Source organism: Dendrobates tinctorius, unplaced genomic scaffold, assembly GCF_039654945.1.
Source record: "Dendrobates tinctorius isolate UK_male_01 unplaced genomic scaffold, ASM3965494v1 ptg000007l, whole genome shotgun sequence".
NCBI classification, from domain to species: domain Eukaryota; kingdom Metazoa; phylum Chordata; class Amphibia; order Anura; family Dendrobatidae; genus Dendrobates; species Dendrobates tinctorius.
In genome coordinates, this window is record NW_027361675.1 from 38,550,001 (window position 1) to 38,562,578 (window position 12,578).

General features: G+C 44.8%; 1 protein-coding gene across 4 annotated transcripts in view; it reads right to left on the reverse strand.

The window, feature by feature from the left end:
- RAD51D (RAD51 paralog D) overlaps positions 1-12,578 on the reverse strand; it is a 60,827-nt gene that overhangs the window by 20,335 nt on the left and 27,914 nt on the right. For 3 of the 4 annotated variants that reach the window (XM_073573553.1, XM_073573571.1, XM_073573562.1), the window contains exons 7-8: positions 10,683-10,817; positions 8,603-8,698 (exon numbers count right to left, since the gene is read on the reverse strand). In XM_073573553.1, coding sequence (XP_073429654.1) covers positions 8,603-8,698; positions 10,683-10,817 — 231 coding nt within the window. The remainder of the gene's footprint in view (positions 1-8,602; positions 8,699-10,682; positions 10,818-12,578) is intronic. The other variant, XM_073573581.1, reaches the window with a different exon arrangement.

Below are 12,578 nucleotides of genomic sequence, written 5' to 3' on the forward strand. Positions count from 1 at the left end.
TTTTACAATTCTGACTAGGGTCATTTTATGAGGTAATAACTTTGCAACGCTTCAACGGATCCCGGTGATTCTGAAAATGTTTTTTACGTGATGCATTTACTTCATGATGGTGGTAAAATTTCTTCTATATGACTTGTGTTTGTGAAAAAAAGATCAGAAATTTGGCAAAAATGTAGAAAATTTTGCAATTTTCAAACTTTTAAATTTTATACCCTTAAGGGTCACACAAAATAGTTAATAAATAACATTTCCCACATGTCTACTTTACATCAGCACAATTTTTCAAGGTGCTCGAAAATCACATTCAAGTTTATTAACCCTTTAAGTGCGTCACAGCAACTGAAGCAATGTGGAAGGAAAAAATTAGCATTAACTTTTTTTTCACAAAAAAAGGAATTTTAGACCTATTTTTTTATTTTCACAAGGGTAAAAGGAGAAATAGGACCTCAAAATTTGTTGTGCAGTTTCTCCTGAGTACACTGATACCCTATACGTGGGGGGAAACTACTGTTTGAGCAAATGGCAGTGCTCGGAAGGGAAGAAGTAGCATTTTGGCATGCAGAGTGATGGAACGGTGTGCCTAAACAGTGGAAACCCCCAGAAGGGACCCATATTTTGGAAATGATCTAATGTTTCCTGGTGTGAATTTTATAATGTAGTGGCATATGCAAGTTGTGTAGGGTGCATAAGGATGGCTTACCTGAGTTGTGTACAGTGCATCAGGTTGGCAAACGTGAGTTGAGTAAGTAAGAAATGAGTAGTCAGTGGATGTGTGGTACAGTTTGAAGCATTCTTTTATACACAGGCTGGGTTTGTAAGGGCAGGTGTCACACTGATAAGTTGCCCGAAAAACTGAAACCGCTGATTTTTTTTTACGTTCACTTCTGGAGAGCTAATCACAAATTGTAATTTTGGGGAAAGGGCCTTGGCAACCCCCTCTGTGATGAAGACTCCCGGTGTCCTGTTGTAAGATTCAGCAAGCACCTTAATGTGATCATCGTGACTGCGGTCGCTGTGGCGTATTAAAGATATGATAGATCCATACATCCAAGGTAGGCAAGCACCTGTCGACCTGGACGTATGGATGCGTCCCAGCAAGGGGTTGCCCAATAGTAGACCAGGCATTTAATCCTATCTGTGCATAGCACTATCATATATGTGAACAATTTATATGTCAAGGCGGGGAAAAAAAGACCCCATTTCAGTTTTACATATGTCTTCAACACTTAAAGGGAAGCTGTCAGCAGGTTTTTGCTATGTAATCTGAAGACAGCATGCTGTATAGGTTAAAATACTGATTTAGGGGGTGCCTCTCTTATCAAGCTCCTTGGTTTTGTTTGCTTGCAATGATTATTTTAGCACCAAGAGCTTTTCATTGCTGGACACAGCAGCTGCCTCCTGGTCTTGCAATGCCTCCTGCTGCAATAAGCATCTCACTGTCTATAGACTTTGTACATGTAATACCTGGTGGGGGCAGGGCGAGTTCTCTCAGCTGTGCTTCATTCTAAAGGGGGTTTTACACATAGCGATATCGCTATAACGTCACCGATTTTGTGACGTTATAGCGATATCGCTATGTGTGATACTTACCTCCGACCGGCTCCCCCGCTGTCCATCGCTGATCTCGCGAGAATGTCCGGCTCCATTTCTCGTCGGGCGCTTCCTGCTGGGCTTCCTGCTGTGACGACGAGCGACGCGTGGAGGCGGGTGGGAGGACGTCAGGATCGCTGTGTGTGAAAGGTGAGTATTGTGCGCTGCGTCGCTGCTGCATCGCTGTGAGATCTGCCTGTGTGACAGCTCACTAGCGATCGTTTAGCGATGCACCAGCGATCCTGACCGGGTCGGATCGCTAGTGCATCGCTAAATGTAAAGGGGCCTTTAGACAAAAGGCTGCACCCAGTAATCTAAAGCCCCCGTCACACATAGCGACGCACCAGCTATCCCGACAACGATATGACCTGGTCAGGATTGCTGGTATGTCGCTACATGATCGCTGGTGAGCTGTCAAACAGGCAGATCTCACCAGTGATCAGGACCAGCGACGACGCAGGTAACAAGCAGCGCATCGCTTAGTTACCCGCTGTGTACCTTGGATACCAGCTCCCAGCGTCTGCTTACAGCATTGGTAGCTCGCTGATCGATGGTCTCCCGCCTCCGCAAGCAGCGATGCGTGCTGGCCAACGGGAGACCGACGATCAAAAAAATGTCCTGGACATTAGAGCACGATTAGCGATACCCGGCGGGGGGGGGGTTGCAGTCGCTGATACCTGTCACACACAGCGAGATCGCTGATGACATCGCTGTTGCGTCACAAAACTTGTGACTCAGCAGCGATCTCGCTAGCGATCTCGCTGTGTGTGACGGGGGGCTTAAGGGTCCCATTTCACTTAGCAACGCACCAGCGATCCCGACAACGATACGACCTGGTAAGGATCGCTAGTGCGTCGCTACATGGTCGCTAATAAGCTGCCAAACAGGCAGATCTTTTCAACGACGCAGCAACGATCCAGCGATCCGTATAACGACCTCGGCGGTCGTTGGTACCGTGTCACACAGCAGCTTTTCTGACGACTCATGCCTGCGTCCCTGAGTTCTGCGTCGCCAACGAGGTCGCTCGTCGACGTCAAACACAGCGATGCATGCTGTCCAGCGGGACACCAACGATGAAAAAATGGCCCAATACATTCGAGCACGATCAGCGATATCCAGCGAGGGGGCCGGTCGCCGCTATGTGTCACACATAGCGAGATCGCTGGCGAGGTCGCTGTTGCGTCACAAAATCGGTGACGTTTCAGCGATCTCACTAACGATCTCATTATGTGAGTTGGGGCCTTAAGTGATACATCATTAGATTCAACTTCTGTTTGCCTACATCAGGCTGCTCTCAGATGAGATCGCATAAACCTGATGACAGATTCCCTTTAACATGCTGATAACCTCCAGGTATAGAAATATTTTAATGACTGCTCAAAACAGATAGGCAATATAACAATAGTAATATCAAATACCACCAATTAGAAATGAAGTGTAGTTCTTCTGCTTAGCTCACGTGCAAGGCATTGCAGTAGCTTAGTTATCCATGGTTATGACCACTTACACAGTGAAATTAGTCGTTAGTGGGCTAGTACAATGCCCTGCACATGGGTAAGTGACAAGGTGAATCAGTAGAACCATATTACATTTCTAATTGTAGGTGTTTGCTATTATTACACCTACTACATATTGGGATAGGATCTTGGAGATGGGAATACCCCTTTAACCCCTTAACCCCCAAGGGTGGTTTGCACGTTCATGACCGAGCCAATTTTTACAATTCTGACCACTGTCCCTTTATGAGGTAATAACTCTGAAACGCTTTCATGGATCCCGGTGATTCTGACATTGTTTTCTCGTGACATATTGTACTTCATGCTAGTGGTAAAATTTCATTCAAATAACTTGCGTTTATTTGTGAAAAAAACGGAAATTTTGCGAAAATTTTGCAATTTTCCAACTTTGAATTTTTATGCCCTCAAGTCACAGAGATTATTATTATTATTATTTATTGTTATAGCGCCATTTATTCCATGGCGCTTTACATGTGAGGGGGGTATACATAAAAACAAGTACAATAATCTTAAACAATACAAGTCATAACTGGTACAGGAGGAGAGAGGACCCTGCCCGCGAGGGCTCACAATCTTCAAGGGATGGGTGATAATACAGTAGGCGAGGGTAGAGCTGGTCGTGCAGCGGTTTGGTCGATCGGTGGTTACTGCAGGTTATAGGCTTGTCGGAAGAGGTGGGTCTTCAGGCTCTTTTTGAAGGTTTCGATGGTAGGTGAGAGTCTGATATGTTGTGGTAGAGAGTTCCAGAGTAGGGGTGATGCGCGAGAGAAATCTTGTATGCGATTGTGGGATGAGGAGATAAGAGGGGAGTAGAGAAGGAGATCTTGTGAGGATCGGAGGTTGCGTGCAGGAAAGTACCGGGAGACGAGGTCACAGATGTATGGAGGAGACAAGTTGTGGATGGCTTTGTATGTCATGGTTAGGGTTTTGTAATGGAGTCTCTGGGCAATTGGGAGCCAGTGAAGGGATTGACAGAGGGGAGAAGCTGGGGAATAGCGGGGGGACAGGTGGATTAGTCGGGCAGCAGAGTTTAGAATAGATTGGAGGGGTGCGAGAGTGTTTGAGGGGAGGCCGCAGAGCATGAGGTTGCAGTAGTCAAGGCGAGAGATGAGGGCATGGACTAGGGTTTTTGCAGATTCTTGGGTGAGGAATGAACGGATGCGTGAAATATTTTTGAGTTGAAGTCGGCAGGAAGTGGAAAGGGTTTGGATATGTGGTTTGAAGGAGAGATCAGCATCAAGGATTACTCCGAGGCAGCGAGCTTGTGGGACTGGGGAGAGTGGGCAGTCATTTACTGTAATTGATAGGTTCGTAGGGGGGGTCACGTGAGATGGGGGAAAGATGATGAATTCTGTTTTGTCCATGTTGAGTTTCAGATATCTAGTGGAGAAGAAGGATGAAATAGTGGACAGACATTGAGGGATTCTGGTTAGTAGGGAGGTGATATCTGGTCCAGAGATGTAGATCTGTGTGTCATCAGCATAAAGATGATACTGAAAGCCATGAGATTCTATGAGCTGTCCCAGGCCAAAGGTGTAAATAGAGAACAGCAGGGGCCCTAGGACTGAACCTTGTGGGACTCCGACAGATAGGGGGCGAGGTGAGGAGGTGGTGTGTGAGTGGGAGACGCTGAATGTCCGGTCTGTTAGGTATGATGAGATCCAGGAGAGGGCCAAGTCTGTGATGCCGAGGGATGAGAGGGTCTGTAATAATAGGGAATGGTCCACTGTGTCAAAGGCAGCCGACAGGTCCAGGAGGAGGAGGACAGAGTAGTGTCGCTTGCTCTTGGCAGTTAAGAGGTCATTGGTGACCTTAGTAAGGGCAGTTTCAGTGGAGTGGTGTGACCGGAAGCCAGATTGTAAGCGGTCGAAGAGGGAGCAAGAAGAGAGATGGGAGGACAGTTCAAGGTAGACGTGTTGTTCCAGTAGCTTGGAGGCGTATGGGAGAAGTGATATAGGGCGATAGCTAGATACAGAGGATGGGTCAAGAGAGGGCTTTTTGAGGATAGGTGTGATGGAGGCATGTTTAAAGCTTGAGGGGAAAACACCAGTTGTTAGTGATAGGTTGAAGAGATGGGTTAGGGTTGGGATGAAGACTGTGGTGAGGTTTGGGATGAAGTGGGATGGGATCGGGTCGAGTGCACAGGTGGTGAGATGTGATCTTGAGAGTAGAGTGGAGAGTCGATCTTCTGTAATGGTGGAGAAGTTGGTTTTGAAGGTGGAGGGCTGGGAAGTCGGGAGGAAGGGCTCTGGGGGTTGTTGACCAAAACTGTCCCTGATGTTATCAATTTTCTGCTTGAAAAATGAGGCAAAGTCTTCAGCTGAGATGAGTGGGGAGGGAGGAGGTGCTGGGGGGCGGAGGAGAGAATTGAAGGTGTTGAATAACTGTTTAGGGTTGTGAGACAGGGAGGATATGAGAGATGAGAAGTAGGTTTGTTTAGCTGTGGCGAGTGTGGTCTTGAAAGTAGTGAGGGACTGTTTGAATGCGATGAAATGCTCGTTGGAGTGGGATCTTTTCCATCTGCGCTCAGCAGCCCTGGAAGCTCGCCTCAGCTCTTTGGTCAGGCTGGTGTGCCAGGGCTGTCTGTTGATTTTGCGAGTTTTGGTATGTGTAAGTGGGGCAGCGGATTCCAAAGCTACAGCTATTGTGCAATTTTCCAACTTTGAATTTTTATGCCCTCAAGTCACAGAGATGCGGCACACAAAAACTTAAGTAACATTTCCCACATGTTTACTTTACATCAGCACAATTTTGGAACCAAATTTTTTTTTGTTAGGAAGTTATAAGGGTTAAAAGTTGACCAGCGATTTCTCATTTTTGCAACACCATTTTATTTTTACGGACCACATCACATTTGAAGCCACTTTCAGGGGTCTATATGATAGAAAATACACAAAAGTGACACCATTCTAAAAACTGCACCCCTTAAGGTGCTCAAAACCACATTCAAGAAGTTTATTAACCCTTCAGGTGCTTCACAGGAATTTGAATTTTTAAAAAAAAAAAAAAAAAAATGAACATTTAACTTTTTTTCACAAAAAAAATACTTCAGGTTCAATTTTTTATTTTACCAAGGGTAACAGGAGAAATTGGACTGCAAAAGTTATTGTGCAGTTTGTCCTGAGTACGCTGATACCTGATATGTGGGGGGGAACCACTGTTTCGGCGCATGGCAGAGCTCAGAAGGGAAGGAGCGCCGTTTGACTTTTTCAATGCAAAATTGGCTGGAATTCAGATCGGACGCCATGTCATGTTTGGAGAGCACCTGATGTACCTAAACAGTGGAAACCCCCCAACAAGTGACCCCATTTTGGAAATTAGACCCCCCAAGGAACTTATCTAGATATGTGGTGAGAACTTTGAACCCCCAAGGGCTTCACAGAAGTTTATAATGTACAGCCGTACAATTAAAAATAATCATATTTTTTCCACAAAAATGATCTTTTCACACTCAATTCTTAAATTTCCAAGGGTAACAGGACCCTAAAAGCTATTGTGCAATTTGTCCTGAGTACGCTTATACCCCACATGTGGGGGTAAACCACTATTTGGGCGAATGGCAGAGCTCGGAAGGGAAGCAGCGCCATTTGACGTTTTTGGCTGGAATTGAGATCGGACACCATGTCGCGTTTGGAAAGCACCTGATGTACCAAAACAGTGAAAACCCCCCACAAATGACACCATTTTGGAAACTAGACCCCCCCAAGGAACTTATCTAGATGTGTGGTGAGCACTTTGAACCCCCCAGTGCTTCACAGAAGTTTATAACGCCCGGGCGTGAAAATAAAAAAAATCGTATTTTTTCCACAAACATGATCTTTTAGTCACAAATTTTTTTATTTTCCCAAGGGTAACAGGAGAAATTGGACCCCAAAAGTTGTTGTCCAATTTGTCCTGAGTACGCTGATACCCCATATGAGGGAGAAAGCTACTGTATGGGCACACGTCGGGGCTCGGAAGGGAAGTAGTGACGTTTTGGAATGCAGACTTTGACGGAATGCTCTGCTGGTGTCATGTTGCCTTTGGAGAGCCCCTAATGTAACTAAACAGTGGAAACCCCACACAAATTACACCATTTTGTAAACTAGACCCCCTAAGGAACTAAACTAGATATGTGGTGAGCACTTTGAATCCCCAAGTGCTTTACAGAAGTTTATAACGCCCGGGTGTGAAAATAAAAATATCATTTTTTTTCCACAAAAATGATATTTTTGCCCCCAATTTTTCATTTTCCTAAGGGTAACAGGAGAAATTGGACCCCAAAAGTTGTTTTGCAATTTGTCCTGAGTAGGCTGATACCCTATATGTGGGGGTAAAACACTGTTTGGGTACATGGCAGAGCTTGGAAGGGAAGGAGCACCATTTGACTTTTTCAACGCAGAATTGGCTGGAATTGAGATCAGACACCATGTTGCGTTTTGAGACCATCTGATGTGCCTAAACAGTGGAAACCCCCCAATTCTAACTCCAACCCTAACCCCAACACACCCCTAACCTCAGCCCTAACCCTAGCGGGAAAATTGAAATAAATACATTTTCTTTTCATTTTATTATTTTTCCCTAACTAAGGAGGTGATAACGGGGGGTTTGATTTACTATTTATGATGGTTTTTATGTTTGGCCGCTGTCGCACGGTAAAAGATGCTTTTTATTGTAAAAATAGTTTTTGCATCACCACATATTGAGAGCTATAATGTTTCCATATTTTGACACACAGTCATGTGAGGTCTTATTTTTTGCGCGACGAGTTAGCGTTTTTATCAGTATCATTTTCGGGCACGTGACATCTTTTGATCGCTTTTTATTCCGATTTTTGGGACGCAGAATGAAAAAAAACAGCGTTTCATGAATTTCTTTTGGGGGGGTGCGTTTACACCGTTCCGCCTGCGGTAAAATTGATAAAGCGCTTTTATTCTTCGGGTCAGTACGGTTACAGCGATACCTCATTTAGGTCGTTTATGTTTTGGCGCTTTTATGCAATGAAAACAATTTTGTTTAAAAAAAATAATTATTTTTGCATCGCTTTATTCTGCGAGCTATAACTTTTTAATTATTTTTGCTGATGATGCTGTATAGCGGCTCGTTTTTTGCGGGACAAGATGAGGTTTTCAGCGGTACCATGGATATTTATATGCGTCTTTTTGATCGCGCGTTATTGCATTTTTACTCAAAGAATGGCAGGTGTTATATATGCAATTGCAGCCAGAAAACGTCACAAAATCAGTATAATTTATGAACGGATAATTGGTCCCTTAAAGAGCAAATTCTGTAGTTTATGGCATCCTGAAGTCTCCAAATGAAAGTCGGCTTACAGTGTGTCATAAAACAATCCACCCTGCGATCACAGCAGGTCATTAGCTATTCACTGCAAAAAGAACTAAACTGAGTGATTGCAGTACCTACCTGCTATTTAAGCATCTTGCTAATATATTTACAATAACTGTACCTGGAAAGCTATACATTTTATCTGATTTAACCTTTAGACTCATTCATACCTGCTGGGAAAAGCTGTGTCTCAAATCTTGCAGCACGTCTAAAAGTTTGTAGGCATCAAATATGCGGATCACCTGAATTCTTTCAAGAGATGCAACCTGTAATCAAGAGGAAAGAAATGCTATAACAAAGTCATCACTAATAGTAGTGTGTTGTATCAAGACAATATGAAGCCAGAAGCCCCAAAAAAGTTGCATTCTGCTATTGACTTTTTGCAAAGTTAGTAATTGAAGGATCCCTGGGTTCAATTTTTTTTTTTTTTTTTAACTCCTATTGCCTTAATCCCTTCCATCTGCAGTATATAACGTAAAGCTACATTCATACTATCAGTATTTGGTCAGTTATTTCACAGCAGCATTTGGAAGCCAAAACCAGGAGTGAGCCAAAAATAGAGAAGTGGTAATGTGTGTCTATTATACTTTTTTCTGATTGTTCCTCTACTGGTTTTAGTTTACAAATATTGATGTGAAATACTGACCGAATACTGATAGGCTACGTTCACATTAACTCTCAGTCTCTTCAAAGCTCAGAATATAATTCATCTTCAAGGAGTAGTAAAGGGAGCCTTCATCAGACACCCGGCGGGTACAGTAACCCACTGATAACGTCACAGGACACCGGACGATGGTAAGCATGATCAGCGATGCACGTTCCTTTTAAATGCTAACAGACTGACAATTGAAATGGTTAACCGTTGTCAAGGCCACAGCGGGTATCCAGCAGCCTCTGTTAGAGATAGATGCCGACTTTTTTAAGTATCAGGTGTCTGCCACGTGTGGACGGAACTCAGCTCTTGAGTCCTCTTAATGTGCGATCACCCCCACAATCAAGTACATATACGTGACATTGCATAAGTATAATTTTACAGAAAACCAACCAGTACGATTTTACTACTGAAACTAGTGGTATGGCTAAATGAGTCATTGGACAATAATAAAAATGTTATACCTATGGCATAGTAATCGGATGTGCCAACGCTGAGAAATCAAGCTTTAAAGCTGTATGCAAATCAGCATTGAAATGCAATTGTTGATGCGTTCCAGCTGCATCATCTTCATTACTTTCTGCCTGGCCCCACCTTCCGCTCCATGATTGACTGCTCCACCCTCTGCTACATTATGGGTTTGGCATGAGGAGGTTGTTAACCTAAGAGGAAGGTGGTACCACACGGGGACTAATAAAGAAACCTGAAGAAGTCGGAGTGCATCACCACGCGCCCAATGCAATTGTATGTGGCTTCAAATCTTGATTTCTTAGCACTGGTTCTTCTGATTACAAACAAATAGGCATAATTTCATCTGTACTTCTAGGGCCTATAATAGCTATACCTTTAGCTTCAGTAGGAAAATCGTTCAGTCAAGTTTCCTTTAATGTTGAATAGATCTTATTAAAACCTATGGTCTCCAGGCAGTGTTGCTAAACTAGTCCGCTGCCCAAACTGAAATTTTCTTCACGATAATTTTCCGATACAAAATTAAAAACACGCAAAAACAGTACATCTATAAGTGATTTAGATGCAAGTAAATACCCTGTAAAAATATCTGAGATCCCTTATTTCTGCTGCTCTTTTCGGCTTTGCGCTGCACCATTCCAATGCAGAGATATTCATATTTGTTGCTTTTGGAGTGCAGTATGTGAAATTTTTGCTTACACGGGTAAATTCCTCAGTCTTCTCTATGAGTGTGCGCTTTTAACCCTCCCCCCCAGATGCTGTCCGTCACAGCTCAGCATCTGATGTAGCAGTTTCAGACACTGCCGAACTGTGATTGGCAGTGTCACAGAGGGTTAAAAAAGTGTATGCCCCCCAGAGAAGAGTCTGAAGATACATCAGTTCATCTGCAAGAAGAGATTTCACATACTGCACTGCAAAAGCAACAAATGTGAATAACTCTGCAATAGAGTTACACAACACAAAAAGGAAAAGACCTGCAGAATAAGGCGAGTTCAAGCTTTTTACAAGGTATTCATTGCAATTTTTTTGAGCAAGTGACAGATACTCTTTAAGTCCGGAGAAGAACACAGTATCAGTTGGGAAATCATTTAAAATGAGGCTTAATAACTATTATGTCACATGCTGCTTACTTGTTCATCCTCCTGTTGGGTCTTGCACTGAATTAATTGCAGTAACCGAGTGCCAGTGAGTCCCCCGGTGGTGTCTATATAACACACTCTCTGCTGTAAACTGGTAGCAACATTTACAGAAATGCTCTGACACAACTAAAAGAACAAAAATATACACATTTTGTAGAAAAACATGGATTTTTGTGAGTACTCACCGTAAAATCCTTTTCTCCGAGACGCTCATTGGGGGACACAGAGACTGTGGGTGTGTGCTTCTGCCGTCTGGAGGCTGACACTAAGTATACAAAAAAAGAGTTAGCTCCTCCTCCGCCGCATACACCCTCGCCCCCAGACCGGGCGTAACTCAGTTTAGTGCATAAGCAGTAGGAGAACGCGCCTTAAACTCAGGCAAGAAATTATACGTCTGAAAAAGGGACCACCCTGATCCTTACATAAGGATTTGTATAATTCAAAATAAACAGATGCCAACTGGCTAATAGGGTGGGTGCTGTGTCCCCCAATGAGCGTCTCGGAGAAAAGGATTTTACGGTGAGTACTCACAAAAATCCATGTTTCTCCTTCGTCTCATTGGGGGACACAGAGACTGTGGGACGTTCTAAAGCAGTCCCTGGGCGGGATCTTAGCTCACCCAATCCATGCTATTTTGCGCCCCTGATTAGAGGTGCGCAACTGCTGCCTGGAGAATCTTTCTTCCCAGGCTTGCATCCGAGGATGCCTGGGTATGTACGTTATAATGTTTGACAAACGTATGCAAACTGGACCAGGTAGCTGCTTTGCACACCTGTTCCGCTGAAGCCTGGTGTCGCAGTGCCCATGAGGCACCCACTGCTCGAGCCGAGTGTGCCCTGATCCCTGCCGGAACCGGCGTGCCACTGATTTGATATGATTCTTGGACTGTCAGACGAACCCATCTGGCCAAAGTCGCTCTGGACGCAGCGAGTCCCTTCCGCCGCCCTTCTGGAATCACGAATAGAGAGTCTGTCTGGCGGAATGGCACTGTCCTTGTCACATATCTCCTAAGGGCTCTTACCAGATCCAGGGTGTGCAATGCCTTTTCTACCCTATGCACCGGTGCCGGGCAAAACGAGGGTAAGACAATGTCTTCGTTGATATGGAATGCAGAGACAACCTTCGGCAAGAAGGGGGGAGCTGGCCTTAAAACTACTTTATCCTTATAAAAAGTCAGGAACGGCGGTTTACAAGATAAAGCCGCCAGTTCCGAAACCCGCCTAATAGATGTTATCGCTACCAGAAAAACGACCTTCCTGGACAGGTAAGGTAAGGAGACTTCTTTTAACGGTTCGAAGGGAGGTTCCTGAAGGGCCCTGAGCACTAAGTTCAGGTCCCATGATTCCATCGGTGCCTTATAGGGGGGTACTAAATGTGCGACCCCTTGCATAAACGTCCTAACCTGCCAGACCGAAGCGACCTTTCGTTGGAAAAGCACCGACAGGGCCGAGACTTGCGTTCTGAGCGAACTCGGAGCCAATCCCGCGTCCAGCCCTGCCTGCAGAAAAGCCAGTACGTTGGGGATCGAAAAAACCAGAGGAGCCACTCCACGATCCCTACACCAACGGAAAAACACTTCCCAAGTCCGATGATATACCTTCGCCGAGGAAGGCTTTCGGGCACTCACCATCGTGGCCACCACATCGCGCCTGAATCCTGCCTGTGTTAACAGCCAAGATTCAATGGCCACGCCGTCAAACACAGGGCCCCTAAGTTTGGATGGCAGATCGGCCCCTGGGACAGTAAGTCCGGCCGATCTGGGAGACGCCAGGGTACGTCCACCACTAGTTGAACCAGATCTGCATACCAGGCCCGCCGAGGCCAGTCTGGGGCCAGCAGAATTGCTGGAACCCTCTCTCTCCTTATCTTTCTGATGACTCTTGGAAG